General features: G+C 34.2%; 1 protein-coding gene across 1 annotated transcript in view; it reads right to left on the reverse strand.

Annotated features, from left to right (window-relative positions):
- Positions 1-1,283: 1,283 nt before the first annotated feature.
- Positions 1,284-23,914, reverse strand: part of grb2a (growth factor receptor-bound protein 2a) — a 37,190-nt gene continuing 14,559 nt past the window's right edge. The window contains 4 exon segments of the mRNA NM_001007769.1: positions 1,284-1,758; positions 3,874-4,042; positions 4,454-4,576; positions 8,014-8,111. Of these exon segments, the coding sequence (NP_001007770.1) occupies positions 1,573-1,758; positions 3,874-4,042; positions 4,454-4,576; positions 8,014-8,111 (576 nt within the window). The 3' untranslated portion in view covers positions 1,284-1,572.

Here is a 23,914-nt window from a genome sequence, read left to right on the forward strand (position 1 = left end):
CAAATTAGAAGATATTTGATTTGTTTTCTTTTAATAACCCAGGACCACATTAGTTCAAAAACAAACTCAAAAATAAAACAAAAATGAAAACAAATCAACTTCAAATGACATCATATGCTGCTTCTAAAGGCCCCCTGTAAATTGTGGCAACAAACTTTATTCACATTCAGACAAAATGCATACTATTGAGTAATCAATCTGTGCAAGTTCAGCCCTTTGTCAACACAGTTATGGCATCATTCTAGATGGCACAAGATCTAGATTTTTTATTCACTACTAAATATATACATCAAACATTTGATGTTTTTTTTTTTTTTTTTTTTTTTTAAGAAATCTGTACAAGTGCATTGGAAGGTTTTGCTGGAAATATTTTTATTCCGTGTAATTTACAGAAAAAAAGTATTCATGCTCTAAAGGAATTTGCTTAATAAAGGAAATACATCCAGTGGCATTTTAAAGGTCGTTGTGAAATGATCCAAATTGGTTGCATTTGATCATTGATCTGCTACAGATAATTTGGCACCATTACGCTCAGAAAGGCTTTCCTCTGTGGAACAAAAATTTAAATATTTTCAATGCATTTTTAATTCATTATTATTATTAGTTTAATGAATGAATCAATCAAGTAATTTATTCATTTGTAATAATACACTTTATATAAAAAGGAACAACATGAGTGACAGAATTTTAATTTCTTGGTAAACTGTTGCTTTAAGAGAAAAAGTTGACTTCATATTTGTTTTGCTATCAGCTTTTTAAGTCTGACGTCACAGATTCCAGGTCCAAGTGCTCTATCAGACTATACAGGGAGGCTCAACAAATGCTACTAATAAACATTTACAGAGCACTACTATCAACAATTCTGATAACAATATGCCCAATATCAGATGGACAGAATGTGATTAAATTTGAAAAAATATGTTTATAATATTGGTACTTGTAATGCAGCAAGTCCACAGACTGAAGTGTACACCATGATTTGGTAAGAGATTGACTTGTGTGATAAGACCATAAAGTGGTCATAAACAGCCATTTTCTCAATTCAAATGAGTAGTGTTTTGGACTGGAAACAGTATTCCATACATCACGACTTAACAAAAGGATGGCATGAAATGAGCTTATGTCATCCCACACCAAATACCAGCAACACCACACACATGACTAAAGATGTTACATAGTATGCAGTCTTTTAAAAAAAGAACCCTGGTGCAATTAAAGTTACAGTGGTCTGATGTGTGTTATCAGCCGCTGTGTGGCACAAGACATTCCTTTACATAAAACACTTTTTTTTTTTTAGCACAACTGATGTCATATAAAATAAAGCTCCATCAAAAGCAAAGCTGATGTGATAAACATGAGTAAAATATCAGTCTTGAGCATCTTCTCACACAGCCAGTAGTGCTTCTTTAAATGTCAACCACACCAAACAGCACAGTCTCTCTTTTTCCGGCCAATCGTCATCCGGATCACCAATTGAGCCTTTTCATCCCATCACTCCGACATTTCTGTTTCCGTGGCAACCCAGCTATAAGTCCACAGGTGCTTTATGCAGGCCAACATTTTCTCTGCAAGTTACATGTTTTGATTGACAGGTGTGACATAATTGCGAGGAAACATTCCGGTTTGTCCGTGACAAGCCCCCTTCCACCAATTAGGATCAGAGTTGTCCAGGACCTGGATAAAATCTCCACGCCTGAAACCCAACTCTCCATCCTCTTGAGGGTCGAAGTCAAACAAAGCTTGAACATATGTTGAATTCTGTAAAACAGAGGAGGAAATGTTGAGAATTATAAAAATGATGAAGTTGTCACTTCAAACTGATTTGCATAATATTTGTTTAAGTTGTATTTTGCATTTCTCCCACTCCTTTAATTACTCTCTGAACTGGCTCTGTGCATGTTAGAATGCAAGTCTATGCCCTAAAACAGGTGTTCCCAAACTTTTCAGCCCACGACCCCTAAAATAACAATGCCAGTGACTCACGACCCCCAATATCCTCTGAGGTGGTTATAAATACAGAAACCTTGACCAATAGACTCAAGTTTATTTTTTGTTGAATTTTTTAATTAATTTTTTAATGTATGTCAGTGCTGTAAATGTGTCAGAAAGTTTAACCTGGTATTATAAAAACTATCTGCTGCATCTAACGCTATTGATGTGTCTTTAATATAATGTAATTACCCCAGGGGTTGCAGTTTAATAGAACTAGTAACTATAAGCTACTAGCTACTATAGTAAGAATATAGTATATAGTAACTATAAACGACTATTTTGTCTTTTCAGTAGGTTATGGATAAAATATGGCAATTCTTTATATATATATATATATATATATATATATATATATATATATATATATATATATTTAGCAGAACCAGTCATGGAATGTCAATCAATAGAGATTCAGATCAGATTATGCTGTAACGCAGCTTTAAAATCTAAGTGTCATTATGTAACTCATGTGAGTTACAGTGTAAAGGTATTCCATCACACTAAACTAAATATCAATTCTGTTTTCAGTGTTGATTCATTTTTGTTCAATGCCAGTGTCAATATTTCACAATGTACTGCTTTAAAAAAAAATAATAATAAATAAAAAAGTAGCGCCTTAATTCACCTCATGTATAGTGCAGTTCAGCAATTGGCTATTAATCCACTTAAAGCCTTCATTAGCTGTTAGTACCTTCAATATCCTTTAAACGGCAATGTCACTTATTTTGTAGCAGAAATAAACTGAGACAAAAAACTTCAGTGGAGTAAAGAGTACACAGCATTTGGACTAATAAAAAAACTGTTATTTACTGTAAATATTGCAAATTTAATCAGTAAGCTCAACGTAAGGTTTTATTTTAGAAATACATTCTACCAAGTCTTTCCTTTTTAGCACCTTACAAAATACAAGTTTTAACAAAATTGCCTTCTCCATAAATTGCAAAGTAATCTAAAACTAGAACAATTTGTGTCTATTAATGCGTTTAATGGCATCCTCAAGATAGCGTTAAAGGAGGCTTGTTGAGAGTATATTTCAATCATGTTCTAATATAAAGTAGTGTTTTAAAATGATGTCCTACTGTATGGCTGCTAGTTCTGGGCTCTGTTGTGAATGAGCTTTTAATATTATTAACACTTTCTGGTTTAACAAAGGTTTAAAAATATTAGGACAAGCAGCGAGTAAAATTTGCTAATATTTTTGATAAACAGTCAAAGTATACAGTAGCAGAATATAGATTTTGTACCAAAACTAATAAAATGTATTAAATGCTTTACAATATTATGTATTATATAACATGAACTAAAAGTGACCAATTGCATTTTTGTAATTAATAATGTAGTTATTGAAGTGTTATTGTTAATTAAGTTTACTCAAAAAAATATAATAGTTGTTCATGCTAATTCACATGGTGTAAACTGATATTAACAAATGCACGTTTAAAAAAATCTTAAGAAATGTTGCTACAGTTCAAATGTTAATCCTTAAAACTTTCAGTACAGTTGACTTCAATTCAATAGACATCATAATAAAAAATAAATAAATTAAAAAGTAATTTTTTTTTTTGTCGGCGCAAGTGGTGTAGTGGTTAGGGCAACCTTACGGCAACCCAAGTTTGATTCCGACTTGTGGTCCAATGTCGATCCTTCCCCTCTCTCTGCTCCCCATGCTATCCTGTAAATTATCTCTACTTTTCTATCCAATAAAGTTAAAAACCCCGAAAAAATAATTATAAAAAAAAAAAAAAGTTTTTTTTTTGGTCACAGTTGAGAATGTGGGGAAGAAATACGCATTTTGTGATGTAAAAACTTAGCAATGAAACACTAAAGTATGTGTAATACAGTATTTTTGGATGTTTCCAGGCAGCACTGATTCAGTCCTACCTGTGGTACTTGTTCAATGTCCCTGAGGAAAATAGGCTGATTCCTGGACACAGAAGTGGAGCGATGATAATCCACTAAAGAGTTTAACGAGTTAAATTTGACCACCCACAAGAAATATTTTCCAGCTCCGTCCCGTAAAACTTTGAAGTGCTGGACATCATTTCCAAATCTACAGGAAAGGGAAAACAGTGTTTAGAGAGTTGCATCATAGGCGGATGCATTTATAGCTCTTAGATTTTGCAATTGTAGTGAAACAATCTGAACAGTCTGTCTGAGTGATTCAGACTGTGGTGGCCTAGTTTACAAAGCACACACAAAAAAATTGCAACAACACACAAATAAAATGCTGACAGCGGCCATATTTTTTGCTGCATTACATCAATTATTCATTGGCAAGTCGCTATTTTCAAGAACATTTTCAATTTCTGCATAAACATTACAAAAGTGTTTGCCTTTGTTCTGAAGTCCTAGTAATAATAACTTGGAAACAATCATATATACATGTACACAATGTTATTTAGTACAGAAAAAGGGAATAGCATAGCATAGTAACGAATAGATTACAATGAAAAATACGTACTTAACAGAGAGCGAGAAGTCTCCAGGTGCACTTTCACTCTCCCTTATAAGAAAAGCTCCATCGTGCCTCTGTTTATTCAGCATTTCTTCTGCCTTTGCACGGGGAATCTTCCCATAAAACCAGCTGTGTGTTCAGAACAAATTCAAAAGCAGTGGTTAAAACACTTTAAAGCATACTGGCATCCCATAAAACAACATTTTGAGGCATTCTGCAAAGCAGCTTTGAGACTGAGAAATCTCACCTTTACTAAATGAAAAATATCTGTAGTGAAAGAAAAGAGCTCTAACCTTTAAATTATTCCTTACAGATGCAGTATGTGTGAACAAACTGAACCTACTATATAACATCCAATTTAACACTGATTTAACCTTTTTTCAAATATATTATACAGTTATTATCATTACATACAGCATTACTGACGTAAGGGAAACGACGAGCATCTTTCTTTGTCTAAATAATAAATTGTAGGGATTTGCTCACCATTTGCTCCAAACTCATAAGACTTCCATTAATTGTTAGATTTATTTCTATAACATTTAAACATTTTTACATTTAAAATAAGGCTGAAAAATGTTGATGCTCTTTGGTTGAGGTTGAACAAAGCTCATTGGTTCTTGCAGTAACTCAAACATAAAAAGAACAAACCAATCCTGTCAATCAAGTTTAGCTCTGCTAACAATATTTCCAAAGCTCTACATATAAATGTTGATTAAGTCTCTTTTTTGACTCTCAATTTCTCAAAAACTCAATTTATTTTACATAAAGTCATTTGTTTTTTGAGCTTGACTCTTTTATTTGCATAGTCAAAATAGTTATTATAATATCGTTAAATATTATTTCCTATATAATTAGACCTGGTTTCCTTAATCCAGAAACTGACCTTAGTTACATTAAGGTATTTAAGCAGCCTATAAAATGCCTTAAAAAGCTTTGAAAAATTCCAGTGCCCTGTGAAAATACTGTAGCTGTAGTGTCGTTGTTCTGTCTTAAGATGCTTAACAATAATTTGTGTGTGTGTGTTTGTGTTTAATGTATTTTCAATTAAGACATGTCAAATAACAATTTAGTCTAGGACTACCCTTAAGCCTTGTCTGTAAAACTGAGTGCTAATGTCATGAAGATTATGGGCTCTATTTTAACAATCTAGGCGCAAAGTCTAAAGTGCTTGGCGCTAATAGCATTAAAGGCATGTCAGAATTCACTTTTCCTATTTTAAGGAAGAAAAAATACCATGTTTGTGCCACGACGCCTGATCTAACAGGGTCGGGCTTATTCTCTTAATGAGTTACAGGTTTGTTTTGAGAAGATACAAAATAGTCTTATCTGCCATTCCTTTTAAGGGTCAATTGTGTCACACCCTGGCACTGAACAGACCACTAGCGAGAAAAAAAAGTTTTACAGACCATCTGTGCGAGGAAAAATTTGGCCTCTCTACTTTCTATTTACCTTACTTTTACTGTTTACTTTACTCCTTTACTTTCGTGACGTAGGGAAACGATGTTGTACGCACTCGACTGAAGACATCTATTTGCCTACATATTTAATTTAAATTTTTAAGCACAAAGATTTCTTTCAAAACTATTTCTTGATTAATAATAATAATAATAATAATAACTATGTGTGGTCTAAAAATATTATATCCAAACACAAATTCTGTTCTTATGCCCCATATCGTAATGCATACTGTATGTCTTCAAAACCCGACCGATAGACAAATCTAAACTTGTTTTTATTAAAACAAATATAATTATGCATATGATAAATAATATGCTAATAATAACATTATAACAAAAATGAAAAACTGTAAAAAAACGCATATCACTCTTAACTGGGTGCTCAGCCAAAAAAAACAAAGAAATTATTTATTAATAATTTTAAATAATTTAAATGTATTAAATTAAAAAAGGCTGACACAAAGCATGACAGCCCCCAGACATAAAGAAAGCATGGAGGTAGTGTTTTTTTTAATATATAAATATATCCATGTAGTAAATAATAATTTTTAATCCTTTTTTCATCTAAATATATTTGTGTATTGCTATAAATCATGTCTGTAATCAGCTTTTGAACCTGCATAGGCACATAACTAACCCAACTCTGCGCTGGACTTTAGACCAGCTTTTACTTGGTTAATGGTGTGGTATATTTAAATTTTTTAAAATAGCACTGTGCCAACAATGCGCCTTAACACACCTCCTTTATAGACCAGCACACCCATAAGTCCACAAAGCGGCGGAAATGGATTTGCTATTTAAAGTGAAAATTGCAACAAAACACATCTTGTGCCTTATTGCGTCGGGTGTATAAAAAGGTCCATTACGTCAAAGACATATTATTTTGAAGTAATAAGCAATAACTTTGTCCTGTTGTAATCCCTTTATTTCAACACAAAGTTTAAATGGCAGATTGTAGATTCTCACTAAAGCTGTGACCACACTTAAGTTTGAGCATGCAAAATTCAGTTGTACATTGGCATGAAAAAAATGAGCAATTATACGGAATAACTGTAATAAATTTTGCATCTGTAATTATAAAATCGTAAAGGAAAACGAACATACTCGTAATTTTACGAGGGTACAATTACAAAATCTGTGACTAGAACAGACACAGATACAACATTTTCTTTGTCTGTTTGTATATGACTGATAAATTTATGATGGGTGTACTTTACAAACACAAAATAAAGTTTCACCACAACACAAAAAACCTGATTACGAGTACGAATGAAACAGTGACACTCCACTGTCAAAAGCGAGAGCCATCGATCAAAAGGGAGGGCTTGCTGGGCACTCGAGCTCCCACACACCTACACTGGTAAGATTTTTGTCATTCCCTCTTTAAGAAATGTCAGGTCATGAGCTGTAATAAAGGTTGGGATTTATTGAGGTCCATTTTCGCAGTGTTTTTTGGACATTTTATAAAATCAAAATTAAGAATGGGCCAAGGATAGTGAGCATAATGCAAGTTAACTTTACAGGCAGCGAGCGCAGAATTTCTCAGTGAATCACTTAATGGTGTTTAACTATAACATGACATCTGTTCCATACAATTGCACCATATTTTACATTTATGAACAGAGGTCTAGTTTTGATCTTCTGTTAATCGTACACAATCACGTGATGCGAACTGGCAGAGTTCACCAAGATTGAACTATATACAGCAACATGTAGCACGAGCTTGCCTGTCCAGTCTGGCTCATTCGCATTCACATGAATTTATGTCTATGGGATGAAAAGTGATGTGTTACTACAGCCTAAAACTGACTGGTTTTAAATATTTAAAAATTGTTGCTAGATATGTGCCCACTTATATAAACTGTTAAATTTATGTTTGACAGTCTACATAGACTCTGTTGTTAATTTTTAGAAGTGCTTAAATTCTGGAAATGCAGCACAGAATTATGTTAAGCTTATAAAACAAAACTGTGATAAAATTAAATGATCAATAGACAAAGTTCTGCAATGAATCTTATGGAGTTGAAAGATTGAAAACAGGAGTAACTATGAATGGAAATATCAACTAGTAAACTTCTTTGTATGCCTAAAAGAGCAAATACTTACGGGTGTGGCTTCATTTCTATGTAATTTTTAGGGATGAATCCTTCTTTTCCGTTGAGTTCAGCCTTGTACCAATTCTGGTCACATTCTTCATTTAAAACCTGAAGGCAAAACAATGGACACTTTAACAATTGACCAGCAAGGCGTCATTGCAGTGACCACACAGTAAACCTCCAATCAGCCCACAGAAGACATTTCCCTCAGAACACAGAGTGCCTAAAGAGCCAATTGTATCACTAGCAGTGGTGTTCAAAACCCAATGCTTTGCTCTATAAATAGCATGCAGGAAATATCCTTCATTTCAGCTTTAAGCCTCACATAACATCCTGTATACATAAGACTTATCTGGCACTAATGAGAAATACATTGCATACTCCCTGTTTTGTGCAACTGCAAAACTAAAACCAGATGGATTTCGCAAAAAGATGTGGACCATTAACATCAACCCAATGGCTGAGGTTCCATGTTTCCTTCATAACTGAAGGACAATAAAATACCTACAAGAAGTCCTTGTGTGCATTCGATATTACATGTAAAGAGGAGTCCTTTATTGGCTGGTGTACAATCTGAGGTTGAGTGCTTTCAGAGGAAGAGGATCAGATAAGAAAGAGCATCACTTGATGTGATTACTTTAGGCTCACAGATGCTCTCTCAGTCTTGCATAAGTATCTGTCAAGTATGTTATGACACATCTGTCAAAGACAAATGGGAACCCTGTCCTATAGCATGGAAGGTTCTCGCAACTGTGAAAGATGGTCTCCCATCCCTTCTCTCTCCAAACAACCATTAATCCGCTCTCACTCCCACCGTGCTATGGCGCCTCTTTTCTCAGTCTTTTAACAAAAATAGATCGACATTATAAACAAGCTGAGATGTCAAATTCCCAAAAGAAAGAATGAAAAAAATAGAGCAGTGAGCATATATATATATATATATATATATATATATATATATATATATATATATATTTAATTTCTCTATGTAGTGATGAAAAGGAAATACTTTTTAAAGTTTAGTTTTGCTTGTTTTTTTACTTAAAATCCACTTATTTTTCATAATTTTTGCTGTTAATCTTAAAAAAACAGAGTTTTACAGAAAACTCCTGCTTTGTGGGAGCACTGAAGAATTTGCATATGCAAAATCTGCCCCAATTGTGTATCTTTCCAATAAAACCCTCTCACAGCGTTGGATAAAACTAATATAAGAAAAATAAAAACAAACACATAACTAAAAAGAATCAGAGCAAGCTTTATAAAAGCAAATGAGATGGATAACTGAATGAAATGCCAATAACCCGTCAAAATGTGATCTGTAGATCAAACATGCCATTCAGCCCCAATTCACAACCACTAAATCCCTATTCAGAGGAAAACACACTGCCAGAGCAGCCTGCGTGCCTGCAGCAAGCACTGTTGCTAGGCAGAAAGAGCATAGCAACAGAAAGAACATGGCATGAGGTTCCAAGTATAATAGAATACAGAAACAGTTTAGATATGGATGGTGCATTTGTGCAAAAAATAAGAGTACAGTGAATCTGTGTGTAACACATGACCTAATTAGGCTAGTGAAAAAATATCAATACACTAAAGCATTTCCCCCATTAAAAGATGGGGATATTTCGAATCTAAATTGTTATGTACACAAGACGAGCTCTAAACCAAAAGACACAAAAATGTTTATTTAGAAGGATATTATTAGGAAAATGAATGGACAAATATAAAGTTGAAGTCAGAATTATTATTTTTCCAGACACTTCTATTCAGCTTAAAGTGACATTTAAAGGCTTAACTAGGTTAATGAGGTTAACTAGGCAGCTTAGGGTAATCAGGCAAGTTATTAATGATGGTTTGTTCTGTAGACTATCAAAACAAAATATAGCTTAAAAGGCCTAATAATTTTGACATTAAAATCATTAAAAAAAATTAATATTCCAGCCAAAATAAAACCATTAAGGTAAAAAAATATTATCAGACATACTCTGAAAATTTCCTTGCTCTGTTAAACATCATTAAATATTTAATGAAAATATTTTAAAAAGAGAAAAATTCAAAGGGAGGCTAATAATTCTGACTTCAACTGTATATACACGATATAACATATGAAATAATAGAATTTTAGACTTAAAATAATAGTTTCAAAAAGATAGTGTTTGGTATGTGTTAATGGTACATGTTGTCATACTCTAGGAATTTTTCATATGAGATCAGTATTGTACACTGGGTCTGTTCACATCGCACCTTTCACATACTTAAGTTTTCCATTTTAAATTAAGTGACAAGTCCAACTAAAAGTCAAGTTAATTAAATTTTAATTTAGCTCAATATCACAACAGAAGTCATTTAAGGTTCCTTGAACTGGTCTATAATTAGTTTTTTATAAAGCAAAAAAAAAGGTCTTGTGCCATTTATCTTTTTTACATGATAGCAAGTCATTTCTCTCTCTACATGGTTGCAAATTTACATTTCTCTGCTCCCTGTACTGTATGGTGAAATTCCACTCAGAAGTGTGCTCTCTCATCAGTGGGGAGTAAGTGTCAGAAAATAGAAATAGGAAAAAATGTATCTGAAATATGGCATTAGATAGCATTAAAATAATTATTTTGATAATGAAAGCACTGTCAGTTTATGCTGGGTAGTGTAATGCAGTAAGACTATAAAGCTGATCAAACAAATTATTTACATTTATTTTGATAATATTGAAAAAAGCATAATAAGGAACTTGTTTATTATTACTTTTTTATTATTTTCTTTGTCTACAGTTATTAATCTTTTTTTACTAGATTCTTTCATGAATGGAAAGGTTTAAAAGTAAGCATGATGAAGGCCTCACACTGCACATCACATTATCTGGCTAACATAACCTAATTTGTGTAGTCTACATCACACTTATAAAAAACAAAGAAAGAAAAGCTTCTCATGAGACAAAATTGAAAAATGAATTGCACTGGCAGGGTGATATTTACCAGAACCTTATAATTCACTGATAATTATAGTATTATGTGAACAATACAGGCCAATCATATTAGACTAATAATATCCCCTAAATCCAAAGTTTTCAACTCGTGTCTGGCGTGTATCCTTTCTAGTAGGCTAGCCTACATAAGCTTTATATCTATAATTAACAGATTTGCTGTTTTCAGGGCTAAAGGAGAGCAGCTGGAAAGAGCTTCTAGACTAAAAACTAGACAGCACCAATTTAAGCTCAATTCCTTATTTACATTACATTCCATTTAAATAAAACTAGCAGAGATTTTTATTCAAAGTTATATACGAATTAGAAGAACAATAAAACCAATAAGACCAACAAAAGACAAATAACAAAAGTGCTATGACAAATCCCAGTTAATCATAATAAGTTTAACTTATCTTTTGGAGCTGAGTTTGGTAGGCCATTCCACAGCTGGCAATAGAACAAGGTAAAGGCAACTGAAAAAGATTTTGTGCCTCTTAAAGATTTTGTATAATTGACAACCTTTAAGGCTCGGACACACCAAGTCAATGGCAAACAATTAGTGCCAAAAAAAACCCCAACTGTGTTGTCACCTCCGTTTCTGTCTGAATCTGTCTGGACCAAAATGCTGCCCATGAACACACCAAACAGACAAAACCCAACTGAAACAATAGTGTGCATTCTGTATCCTCATGTGAAGAAGTGTCTTTCCATACCTGTGGGTGGCAGTAGTCTGTTTTCTTGTTCACAATAGGAAACTGGAACTTCTGATGCGGATGTGCGAAGCGCAAGCAAAGTAGTGTTTAGTATATTATCACTAGGGCTGCTAAATTATGGAAAAAAATCTAAATCACGATTATTTTGGTGATAATTGTAATCATGATTAATTAAAACGATTATCAGTTGAAGTCAAAATTATATGCCCTTTTGTGATTATTTTAATATATAAATATTTACTAAATGATGTTTAACAGAAAAATTATTAGCCCCTTTAAGCAATATATATTTGATTGTCTTTAGAAGAAACAACTGTTGTACAATGACTTGCCTAATTACACTAATTAAACCTTTGAATGTCACTTTAAGCTGAATACTAGTATCTTGAAAAATATCTAGTAAAATATAATGTAGTCATCATAGCAAAGATAAAAGAAATCAGTTATTAGAAACGAGTTAGTAAATCTGTTATGTTTTAACTGTTCTTTAAGCATCTTCACTGTAAGAAAAAAAAAAACTAGCTACAAAAGTCCTTCAGTTAAGAGCAGTGAGGGATTTTCTACTTTTGTTGTTTGATTAACAATAATAACAGGCAGCAGCAGGAATATTGCGGGCTGTCACTTTAAGAATAGTGCGGCTCTGATATGGTTTCTCTTTCACATGTCTTTTGATTCTCAACTTGTTTGTTTATTACACAAATGAGGGTTAATATGAATAATCACTAAACACCGCGCTCATACAAAAATGTGCATGTATTTGATCATTAAAGCGCTCAAATTAAGATGGCGCCAGATGTGTGTGACAACAGCATGCGCTCTTTTGCGCTTTTAAAAATATGAATGATTTGGACGTTCATCAGTGAATGATGCGCCTACCGTGCTGCAAAAATTACATTATAGTACATGCTTTTAGTAATTTTCACGTGAAACTGAGCTTTGCAGATCAACAAATTTGTACAACTGTAAAGGGGGCAGTAGCCAATGTGAAGGAATAATCGTTTATCTCGATTAATGGTTTTTCATTATCGTTAGAAGTAAAAATCGATACCGGGTTTTTGATTAATTGCACAGTCCTAATTATCACAGTAATTGTCACTTTTCACAGAGGGATTCATCATTAGCTAATATTTGAGATACGTAATGAAATTACAGCTGCCTCCTTTGTGTATTGTTTGCTTGCCACATCACTTCACTATGTCACACCCCTGCTCTGATTCGTTGCTGAATAACCATCTCAGATTGTTCTCTTCATCTGATGGCCTGGCGGCCGATGGGACTTGTGGAGTTGCGCATCGATGGATTTGCTCTACAGTGTTTGGACTTGCAGCAGTGAAAATTGAAACACACTGAACTGAACTAAACTGAACTTTAACTGTGAAAACTGGACTGGTACAATTTCAATTTACTAGAACTTCTATGTTAAGCTGTAAAAGCGCTATAGATTTCTACACGCTAAATCGGCCCACTGAGCAGCAATGTTTTCCTGACGAGAGGCAACGTGTGGAACACACCAAACCAACTAGCCTGACCAGTTGTGACTGATGAAGCTCAATTGCCAAAATTTTTTTTGGTGTGTACTGGCCTTTAAGATAATGAAATTCTGGAATATAAAACATATAAAATATCTTATGCCTATCTTGAGCATATGAGACTCATATTTTAGTTTAAATGAAAATTAACAAGAACACAATTTTTGGAGACAATATTACCAGCTTTTTTTTGGTTCTCCCATAGAAAATATTTATTATTTTATCAAAGCCAGAACAGAACTTACTGTTTGTACGACTCAGAGCACTCATTCTTGAGGTGTAGCTGATCACAGAGAGTTGAACAGACCTTTTAATTCCCAGTTACTTTGCGCAAGTCCTGTCTTGTAAATATGATTATGCATGTTAATATGGAGGCATGTTAATATGCGGCTGTCAGTCAATTGGGTGGGTGGGCAAAACCACACTTCTACATCACATTTTGGTGGGCCTCAAATGGCAGGGATTTAGATCCTATTTTAACATCAGGAATCTCATCAGGTCAAGATAAGTTGTTTCTTCGATGCACCATGATGCAGATGCGAACAATGGTGGCCCTTTTGACCTGTTGGCGTGTTCGTGAGGTAACGTTTTCTCTCCTCTCTCAGCTGTTACAACAATAACATTGCTTGTGGATCCAGACACGAGCATGTCTGCAGAGCAGGTTTTCTCCACGGTGTCGCCATCTATAGTGGATCAGCTGATCACCGCAGCTGTTTAATATCAGTGTCAAAGTGCCCTTAGAGCCAATCACAGCCTTTTCTATTATTTGCTCATGTTGTTCTGTGCATGCACTTTAGTTTTGTTTGATACATTCATAAAGAGTTTTTTTGAGCAGGTCAAATTAAAAGTAAAGGACATATATCTGACTGAATACATTAAAGAACAAAATTGTATTAAAAAATAATATCTAAATACATTCATAAATTATACACTGTAATTTTTTGAACTGAACGATGGCATGATAATCATAACCAAACTGTGACACCAGTGTAGGTTCAAACCTCTAGAGGACACATTATACCTACACACAGTTCTGTCCAAATAGCTTCCAAAAGTTGATTTTGCATCATAGATGCCCTTTTAAACTTGTGACTGTGGAAGATTTCAGATTAATTTAAACCAATAAATTAATACAGATAATTTGCATTTATTTATTTATGCAATCACAATCACAATATTTATACCTTAAAAACAAAATACTGCAGTATCAGTTTTTTTTCTTCCCTGTATTTTGTTTCCGGTAAATTGTTGGTAAATAAAATATTGGTTTTGAATTAAATCAATGTTTCTATAAATCATTCATGGACAGTCACTAAAGTGGGTATGCGGTGCATTTAATGCATATGTATATAAGCAAATTATCAAAATATATATAGAATTATATTATGAAAGATGCTTAGCAGGTTAAGAATCTAGACCTGTGTGCAATTAAAGTCCTGCAGTTGAAATGGGTTTGACTGGAAATGACCGTGACAACATGCATATGTATAATATGAAAAGAGCAGCAACCAATGACCTTGAAAGTCATTTAGTGTGTGGGCAGAATTAAATGTCATTAAGAACCGACAATAGCAGGAGAATGTGTGCCAAGATAACCCAGTGAATTAGGCCTGGGTATCGATTCATTTTTTATTAAATTCCTCAATTCGAATCTTAATTAATTAATTTCACCATTCTATTAAATGAATGTAAATTTAATACAATATTTCCAGGTGCATACTTAAGAAACACACACACACACACACACACACACACACACACACACACACACACACACACACACACACACACACACACACACACACACACACACACACACACACAATATAGTAAGAGCAGAGAAGCACAGTTTTACTTAAAATATTGTGATGCACACTGCATTAAAGGTGACAGATCAGCATTGAAAAGAGGACAAACTGTTGGAACTCATCTGTCTAGAAGGCTGCATCCCTCTCAAGGACTACCAAACCATTCTGGAGGACCATGTGCATCCAAAGGCTCAAACATTGTATTGGTGCAGTGTATCGGAATGCTAATGCATCAATACACAAAGCAAGACTGGTGAGAGAGTGGTTTATACTGAATGTATAAAAACGGAAAACATCTTTATACAATAGTAAAAAGCCAATATTCTCAATAGTCAAAAATAATTATCCAAACATGTCAATTCTTTTTAACCATAACTATTCTAAAATGTTTAATCAACAGTACTTTACTAGGGCATAAAGTGATTTTTTTAATTGTTGGGTAATAATTCTTAGTTCAACTCAATGAATCATCAGAGACACAATTTACAATCACCCATCAATCCTTTTCCTTGGAAAGAGGCAACATGTACAGTACAAAGTTGGGTCATGCCACTTGGAGGTCATAACTTTACTCACCAACCCACATGCCTTTATTTAATATCTGCCATCTCTTTTATTTCTGTGCCACACTTGATCTTTAATAAAGATAATTTATAATGATCTATTCATACTAATTGATACAGTCATTATTAGCATGTGTGACCAATGTATTATTCATATTATTCATATGTGTACTTTTGTGTTTTACTGAGAAAATATTTAATCAATTTATTTGTTTTAATGCCATGTCAACAACATTGGATACATTGATGGTGTAACATTAGTAATACATATATTCAATATTTAATTTACAATTAATAGAACCACTGGATGCCAAACGTACTACTGTAACTTTAAAGGGGTGGTCCAGAATGCAATTTTAAGGCTTGATTGTGTTTATAAGATTCCAAACAATGTGAGCTCATGTTTCACATGAAGGAAATCATGTTAGTTTTTCATATAATTCACTTTGATTATAACAGCTATTCTGTTAACATAAAAACGACTGATATATGTCCTAGTTCCTCTGAAAGGCCCAGCCTTAAGTTACTCTGATTGGTCATCGTCATAATGTGCTGCAATACGCAGATCGGCTCCACGTTACGCCCGTACAAGCACGTGCTTTTCTGCTGTGTAAAGAGTCAAACTCCTGCCTGCTCTCTAAAATAAAATCTGACAAGTGTCTATAACAAATGAAAATGGAGTGTGCCTCCTTTAAGAGAGTTTGTCATTGTGTGTGTGTCTATGTGTGTGTGTCTATGTGTGTGTGTGTGTGTGTGTCTATTTACAGCAGTTTGACTGATAAATATTAATTTGTAGCTAAATCGTTAGCGGTGCAAAACAGCATTTCCCATTGTTTACATTGTTCCTACAGCATACCGTTAAAGCTAGACACTGTACATGTCATGATCAATTTTAACAAATAAAAACACTTACAGGTAGTTCACAGCTTCTGCTTTGAGGTTATTTTAACCGAATCCAGCACTGAGCTGGGAGAGATTCTGGAGCTATTTTGTCAAATCATGCTTGCTATGTATTTTATAATTTTCTGGAACATAATTAATATTGAACTAAAAGCACTTCTGTCTTTGTGTCGTGTCCTTTGCAAGCCCAAATACAGAAACAGACGAAGCTCTGTGGAAACAGTAGTGTTTGGACACATTTTAGCTCTATCTGCTATAGCGCTACAGCGCCTCTGGCCACTGCCCTTAGCGGTGCAGTGTGTGTGCGTGCAGTGAAAGAACCTTTGTGATCTCACAAGGGCCGGAAGTATTTTTTGTAGTCCCCAAAATTCGTTCATTGTAGACTTTGCTAACTCTGTAAAAACCAAGGTCTCCCTTTGCATTGAACTTAGAACTTTTTACATTCAGAGATGTTGTTTATGTTCACACAGAAATTTTACTTTCTGCTACTTCCAAATGAACACTATAAAAAAAACACAAAATTTAACCTGACTGTGGCTGACAGAAATGTACCGTTAAAAGTAAAAACAATAAAAGTTTTTCATATTATTGGTAAACTACCATGTTTCATTTATTCATAGAGTTACGCAACAATGTTTTGAAGTACTAACATGTACACATACCTTTGTAAAACAAGCAAAAACACAACCATAAGCATGTGGGGATGAGAAAGTTATACAAACATGTTTTTCCCCCCAAGCAGAGAAACATACTAATATATAGAAACTGCTCAATGCCATTTACACCAGGAGTTCTCAAACTTTTTAGCCTGTGACCCTCAAAATAACAAAGCCAGTGACTTCCTACCCCCAATATCCTCTCAAGTGGTTATAAATATATAAACCTTGCACACAACAGTGCACACATACTAATAGGCCCTACTCCATTCATTGTTTATTTTTGGAGAACGCAACTCGGTGACCATCCTACATGTTCAGTTTTGATCTGTATTTATTTTCAATGTATGTGAGTGCCGTAAAGGTACCAGAAAGTTTAAACCTGGTGCCATAAAATCAATGTCTGACACTATTGCTGTGTCTTTAATATAACATAATCACCCCAGGGGTCACAAAAAGTTAACAATATGTTGGGACAACATGAATGAATTGTGTGGAACTCTGCATTTTTTACAGTGTACTAGGGTTGTAACGGTATGAATTTTTTACGGTATGATAATCGTCTAAAACAATACCACGGTTTGACGGTTTCGCGGTATACGGTATTAAATAGTAATTCTCATAGCAAAGACCCTGAAAAGAATAAGAACATGTTTTCTGACTGAACAAAGGTTTTATTTCAACAAACTTTTGAAAGAACCATTTTAATAGAACTATAGACTTTTATAAAAATAAACTTAAAAATCTACCATTTTAATAAATTAAATTAGAAGGAATAAACAAGAAAGGTCTTTTAAGATTAGACAAAAATAAACTTAAACTGTCCTTCCTTATAAGCAGGATAAATGGGAGACCAAAAGTGCAATACCAAGTTTATGGCTGTAAACATGTATTTAAAGCGTTGTTTCTTTCAGTCTAGGTTGTGATGAAGAAATGTAAGCATGTTGAGATTTTCAGGACTTAATCTTGACCGCTGAGGTGAGAGAATGTGTCCACTTGTACAATGAACAAATAAAAAAATAAGAAAATAATAAATAATGTGTCAAAGTCCAAATAAACATGGTGCAAATCCTTAGTAAAAAATAGATATAAATATTTACTATACTATAAATAGTTACATAACGAAACTAGATTCAATATGGAACATCCTTAGGTTTTATGTGCCAGCATGGATATGGTTGTCTGTGGATATGGATTTGGATATGGTTGTCTGCAATGCAGACAAACAGCTGCACCTTCATTTGTGTCTTTTGAAAACAGCAAGAGCAGCAGTTCGTCTTTGCTGTGTCACTGTTTTGTCATGTTTCTGTGCTGCTGTGCATGCAAAAGTACTTGGTATGAGAATTATTTCATGCAAAACTTTTTTTTTTGCGTTTTATTTAGCTGCGCAGAAATGTATGCCTATCTCTCATTCCGTGTTGTTCAAAAAGCTCAGTGTTGGTCCACAAACAAAAGTGAAACCTATGCTTATTGGTTGTGATATAGCGAGTTTGAACCAATCTGGGCATGGAGGATGGACAGTGCATCAATGTATCATGTCTGCTTTGGCTTGAGACACAGTGACGAGCGTTTCTTTGTCAAATCAGCGTTGTCAAATTTTGATGACGTAACCGCACTGATTCCGGAGCCTCTGAAAGTCTGCGAGATTCTCTTCTTTATGTCAATCTTTGAATCGTATGAATCGGATCAGCGGATCAAAAGTTATTAAACATTTAAGAGCAATACTTATTTTTAGCCGCGGGCGGCTGTCTCGGTCTTTAAGGGTTAAAACCTTTGATATGCAATTGTTCATGGTATGATAATCGTGCACGTTCAAATCGTGGTAGACCGTCATACCGGTATATTGTTACAACCCTACAGTGTACTAAACAGTAAACACCATCATGTTAACATGCATAAAATTAAAGTGATGCATTGAATATTAGCTGCTTTATGTGCCCGTTCATTTCCAATTAAAGCCATATGAACAATATGTACAAAATATAATACCAAAGTCTTCTTTAAAGAATCAACTTTTTTCTGTTTTGGTGAAAACCATAGGATGATCAGTTTGCTATAGACTCAAGTTCTTGTACACAAGATATAGAATCTGTGCTAATTAAAAAAAAATGAACTGACCAGTGTTGTCAAAACACTGACGAAACACTGCAACAGCAGACACCCGTCCATCCACCTTGATCAATCCGTTTACACGTACTGTACATGAGTGCCTATTTGGATCTTATATTCAATAATTCCTCCTTAAAGATATTTGGTTGAATTGCACAGAGGAAATAAAAGTCTTGAAAGTTAATAAATAGGGTCCATGGATTTTACCTACATGAGAGTGAGCAAAGAAAGAGTATGTAGTCCTTTTATGTATGTAAAAGGATTCCTCTTATTTGCAGGTGGCCTGTACTTTAACTTTAATGAATGCAAAATCAACTCCTATGAAACTAAGAAAGTAGGGCATTAAATAATTAAAAAATATATCTCAAATATACAGCAAAAAAAAAGTGCTGCCTTTGGAGATGTATGGGGAAAGCACCAATAATCACAAGAGGCCCTTGCAGGAAAAACATATTCCCTGAAGTAAGAGCTTCAGAAACAGAACCCAAGAAAAAATATCAAATCCTGTCCTGCAGACAAGGAGGCTGATACAGTAATTAGGCAGGATTTCTAGGCCAACCAAAAAGACTCTTGGGAGTTTGGGATATTCACAACAGAAGCAAATGCTATTATCCACAGGACAAGTTTAAGCTGTTATTTCTCCTCTTTAAATAAAAAAAATATTCTGTTTGTCACAAGCAGCAAAACTGAAAGCATCTCTGCCTCTCCAAGTTTTCAACAGAACATCATTATTATCATCGTCTTCAATTATTATTATTTTATTTATTTACTATTTATTTATCATTCATTCATTTTCTTTTCAGCTTAGTCCCTTTATTAATCTGGGGTCGCCACAGTGGAATGCTCTTCCAGCCGCAACCCATCACTGGGAAACACTCACACACCCTCATTTACACACATACACTACGGACAGTTGTAGCTTACCCAATTCACCTGTCCTGCGTATCTTTGGACTTGTAGGGGACACCGAAGCACTCAGAGGAAACCCATGCGAACATGGGGAGAACATGCAAACTCCACACAGAAATGCCAACTGACCCAGCCGAGGCTCGAACCAGCAACCTTCTTGCTGTGAGGCGACAGCACTATCTACTGTGTCACTACATCACTCATTTATTTATTACTACTACTTAATATAAAATGAAAATACTGCAAAATGTCTTAAGAACTACAGTAATGAATAGACAAGGACAATACATTTTTGAATAGTAATGCAAACATAAGGTGGCATTCAGTTGCTGCACAATGACCACCTCGTGCTTTTTTAATAATTCAATGGTACATCATCAATTATTCCTTGCACAATCAACTGCAAGGAGACTGCAAACTCACATCTGTACTGGTATAATATCTTTTGCTCTGGCACTGTAGCATCCAGGGCTGAAAAATATATATTAGCATCTATATCACAATGTGTTTAACCGCAATAGTCACATTGCAGGATTAGATTATTTATTTATTTTTATTTTAGATTAATATTTTATGTATATATTGTAAACATTTTAAATTCGTTAAATAATAATAACCCTGGTTTTTTATGTTTGAATGTTACATTTCTGTACTTGAATACTCTTAGGGCGTTAAAGTTGCCTAAAACCGGGTCATTGTCCTCCCCCGTCCCGTCTCCCCCGATGACCTGCAATCACATTATATTCGGGTATGAGCACGCTTACATCATCAAAGATGCGCTGTTTAGTTTAAGAAGCGCTCTCTCTCAGAACAGTGGCGATTTCTTTAGTTATATCGTTTTAGTCATTTGGGATGGCCTGGGCCGGAATCAGATCACTCACACTTCTCAAAGCATAGTGTGTAGCATAGTGCGAGTGCACCCTTAGACTCCCTTAAAAATCCAAAAACCACTGTTTAGTTCATTTATTTTCCCTTCATCGTATTTATGCTTTTAATTTATTATATTTATATGCATATGCACCACATACAAGACTTGGGCCCGATTCAAATTCTACCCCTTAGCCCTTCCCCTTACCCAATTATCTTTAGCTTGAAGACATAGGGCTAAGGGAAAGGGCTAGATACCCCTTGAAACTGAGATTTTTCAGGACCACACTCGAAACTAAGGGGTACGAAAATTTCCCAGAATACACCATCTTCAGCGGCAGCATGGCTGCACATGGAAGTAAGGAGATGCAAAATTAGTATTTTTTATGAATTTGACAACAAACAAGCATATGTTTTAATACATTGATGACCGCATTCTTGTTATACCATCCTTAAAAAAAAAAAAAAAAACGCTAAAATGACAAAAACGTTATGTTTCACTTTCTTTAATTCATATAATAACTTCTGAATAACAGTCCCACAACATACTTTCACATCTGTCACTCGATGACAATAGAATACACTGTCAGAAAAGTCTAGTGGCTGGGAATGAGCTTTTTACAGTGCCTGCTTTAATGTTAATGTTGTTTTCTTGTAACTATAACTAGAACAACTAGTCTCAATCGTCAATCTCATATGAAGCAAGAGATTGTGATGACATATGATGACGTGTGCATGGTGGTAGAGCTGTCAAATTTCTTAGGGGTAACATTTTTAAACCTTCCCCTTCACACTCTGATTCAAGCGCCAAGGGGAGGGGTACGGGAGCAAAAATAGAATTGGGATTGGGCCTTGATCATCCCAGTCGATTTAACTGAGTGGAATTTTTCCAAATAGAGCTATTCAAATTACATGGTGAAATTACATAGTTCATGTCACAATATATATCGCAACAAAACAAATTATCACAATGTCAGATTTTTCCAATATCGTACTGCCTTCTATAAATTGCTAAGTAATTTTTGGCTGAAAACCAAAAATCAAAAACCATTATTGCTTTTGATTTGTTAAAGAAAAAAGATAAGAAGATAAGAAGAAGGAACAAAGTAAGACCATTCTCTTTCTGATAAATCAAAGAAAAAAAGCAAAAGATAGAGGACTGATGTCAGAGTACTGATGTCACAAATCAAACTGAGTGTTGCATTTGGTTAAGATAATCAACATGACAAAACTCTATAAAAACTTATTTGCTCCCATTATTATAAATAATCAGTGTAGGGCAAAATTGTTTTCTAAAGTATGCATTACTTTTACTTTAAGCTGTTTCTTAATCCTGTTACATTTTCAACTGTTTATTAGTGGACAACACTGGAGTAGAGAGTGTTATTGGCTGCTTTTCATGTACAAAGTTGCTGAAATTTAAAAGACAAGGATGCACAAATCCACATACATTATATACACAGTATATTGTCTTTCTTTTTAATTGAAAAGTCTGTATTTAGCAGATTGTGTGATACAGAAGAGATATGATTTAGATTTGTGTATCTAAAAAGTTTTTAATATATTTAAAAACTGGCAGTAGTTTCGAATAGTTGCATCTGTATCAGGCGTATATTCAGAATTTTGCCCTATACTTATATAAAAATGTTATGGTGCATCCTTACCATAGACAGTCACTTTATACTTTAAATGAACTGAGATGTATTTTTATAATCTGTCATGTTACACTGCCAATGAACAATTTGATATGCTAGAACTAATATGCACTGAAACATCTCCAGATTCCCTGAATCTTAATGTTATGCACTGTTGAGGGTGAAATATCCAAATGTTTTAAACATTTTTAACCATCCTAATAACCTTGGGGTTAATTTGACCCCATTCAAAGTTTAACTTGTGCAATATGGTTTGCGTTTTTTTTTTTTTTTTTGGCTTCATATTGAATGACTTTTCCTAATTTATTAGGGAAAACTTGTTAAACATAAAATTAACATAATATTATTTTTTCAATGCCGAGTACATATTTTGTAACATCTGTGTTCCTTGGGGTCAATTTGACCCCAGGGTCTTTTTGCTGTATAACACATAAGAAATAATAATAAATAAAATAAATACCATGTTACACTGCCAATGAACAATTTGATTTATGAACTAAAAGATAAATTATGCATCTCAAAAACCTATACAGCTTGAAACTTTTCTTGGGAGATTGTCCTTTACTGACCCTCGAATGTTGTAAAACTTGGCATAGTGTCATTATGCCTTAATTTTTAGTTAAAATACTTCAAGTAATATATGGAGGTGAAAAGGGCAGAGCATGATATTAAAGCAAGCAGAATGCAGAAGCAGAGAGTGCTTAATTAGGCTGTTGATTAAAAGTTGTCTGGAACGCTGAGAATGACGTGTGGCTTTGAAGCCTTGGATTTTGCTGGATGAAAGGTCCAGGGGGCAAGAATAGCTGATACATGACCTAAATTAAATTATAGTAGTATGGCAAGCACTCCTGAATTCACTCCAAAATCTTTCCGATAGAGCTAAATCCATTAGGGGTGGATAGTTGGTTAAAGTAAGAGCTCCTAAGATGACTGACCTTGGTTTAGAAGCAGGACAGCAGTTATTTTAATCTATTTAATGCAGCCTTGCTTAAATATCCATTCCTTCTTAAAAGTGAGCTAGTCACATCTGAACAGCATAGTAAATGATAGCTGCTAGTAAACAGTAGGGATGTAACAATTCACTGAACTCATGATTCACAATGTAATTTTCTCAAGAATTAGTTTTAATAAAATAGGAATGAAGCCTACATCTCATGAAAATGTGTCCTTTTATTAGGCTATTTTGCTGAATGCAGTTTTTTTGAAGAATGTTTAATTAAAATTAAGCTATATAATTTCAACA

This window comes from Danio rerio, chromosome 6 (assembly GCF_049306965.1).
Source record: "Danio rerio strain Tuebingen ecotype United States chromosome 6, GRCz12tu, whole genome shotgun sequence".
NCBI classification, from domain to species: domain Eukaryota; kingdom Metazoa; phylum Chordata; class Actinopteri; order Cypriniformes; family Danionidae; genus Danio; species Danio rerio.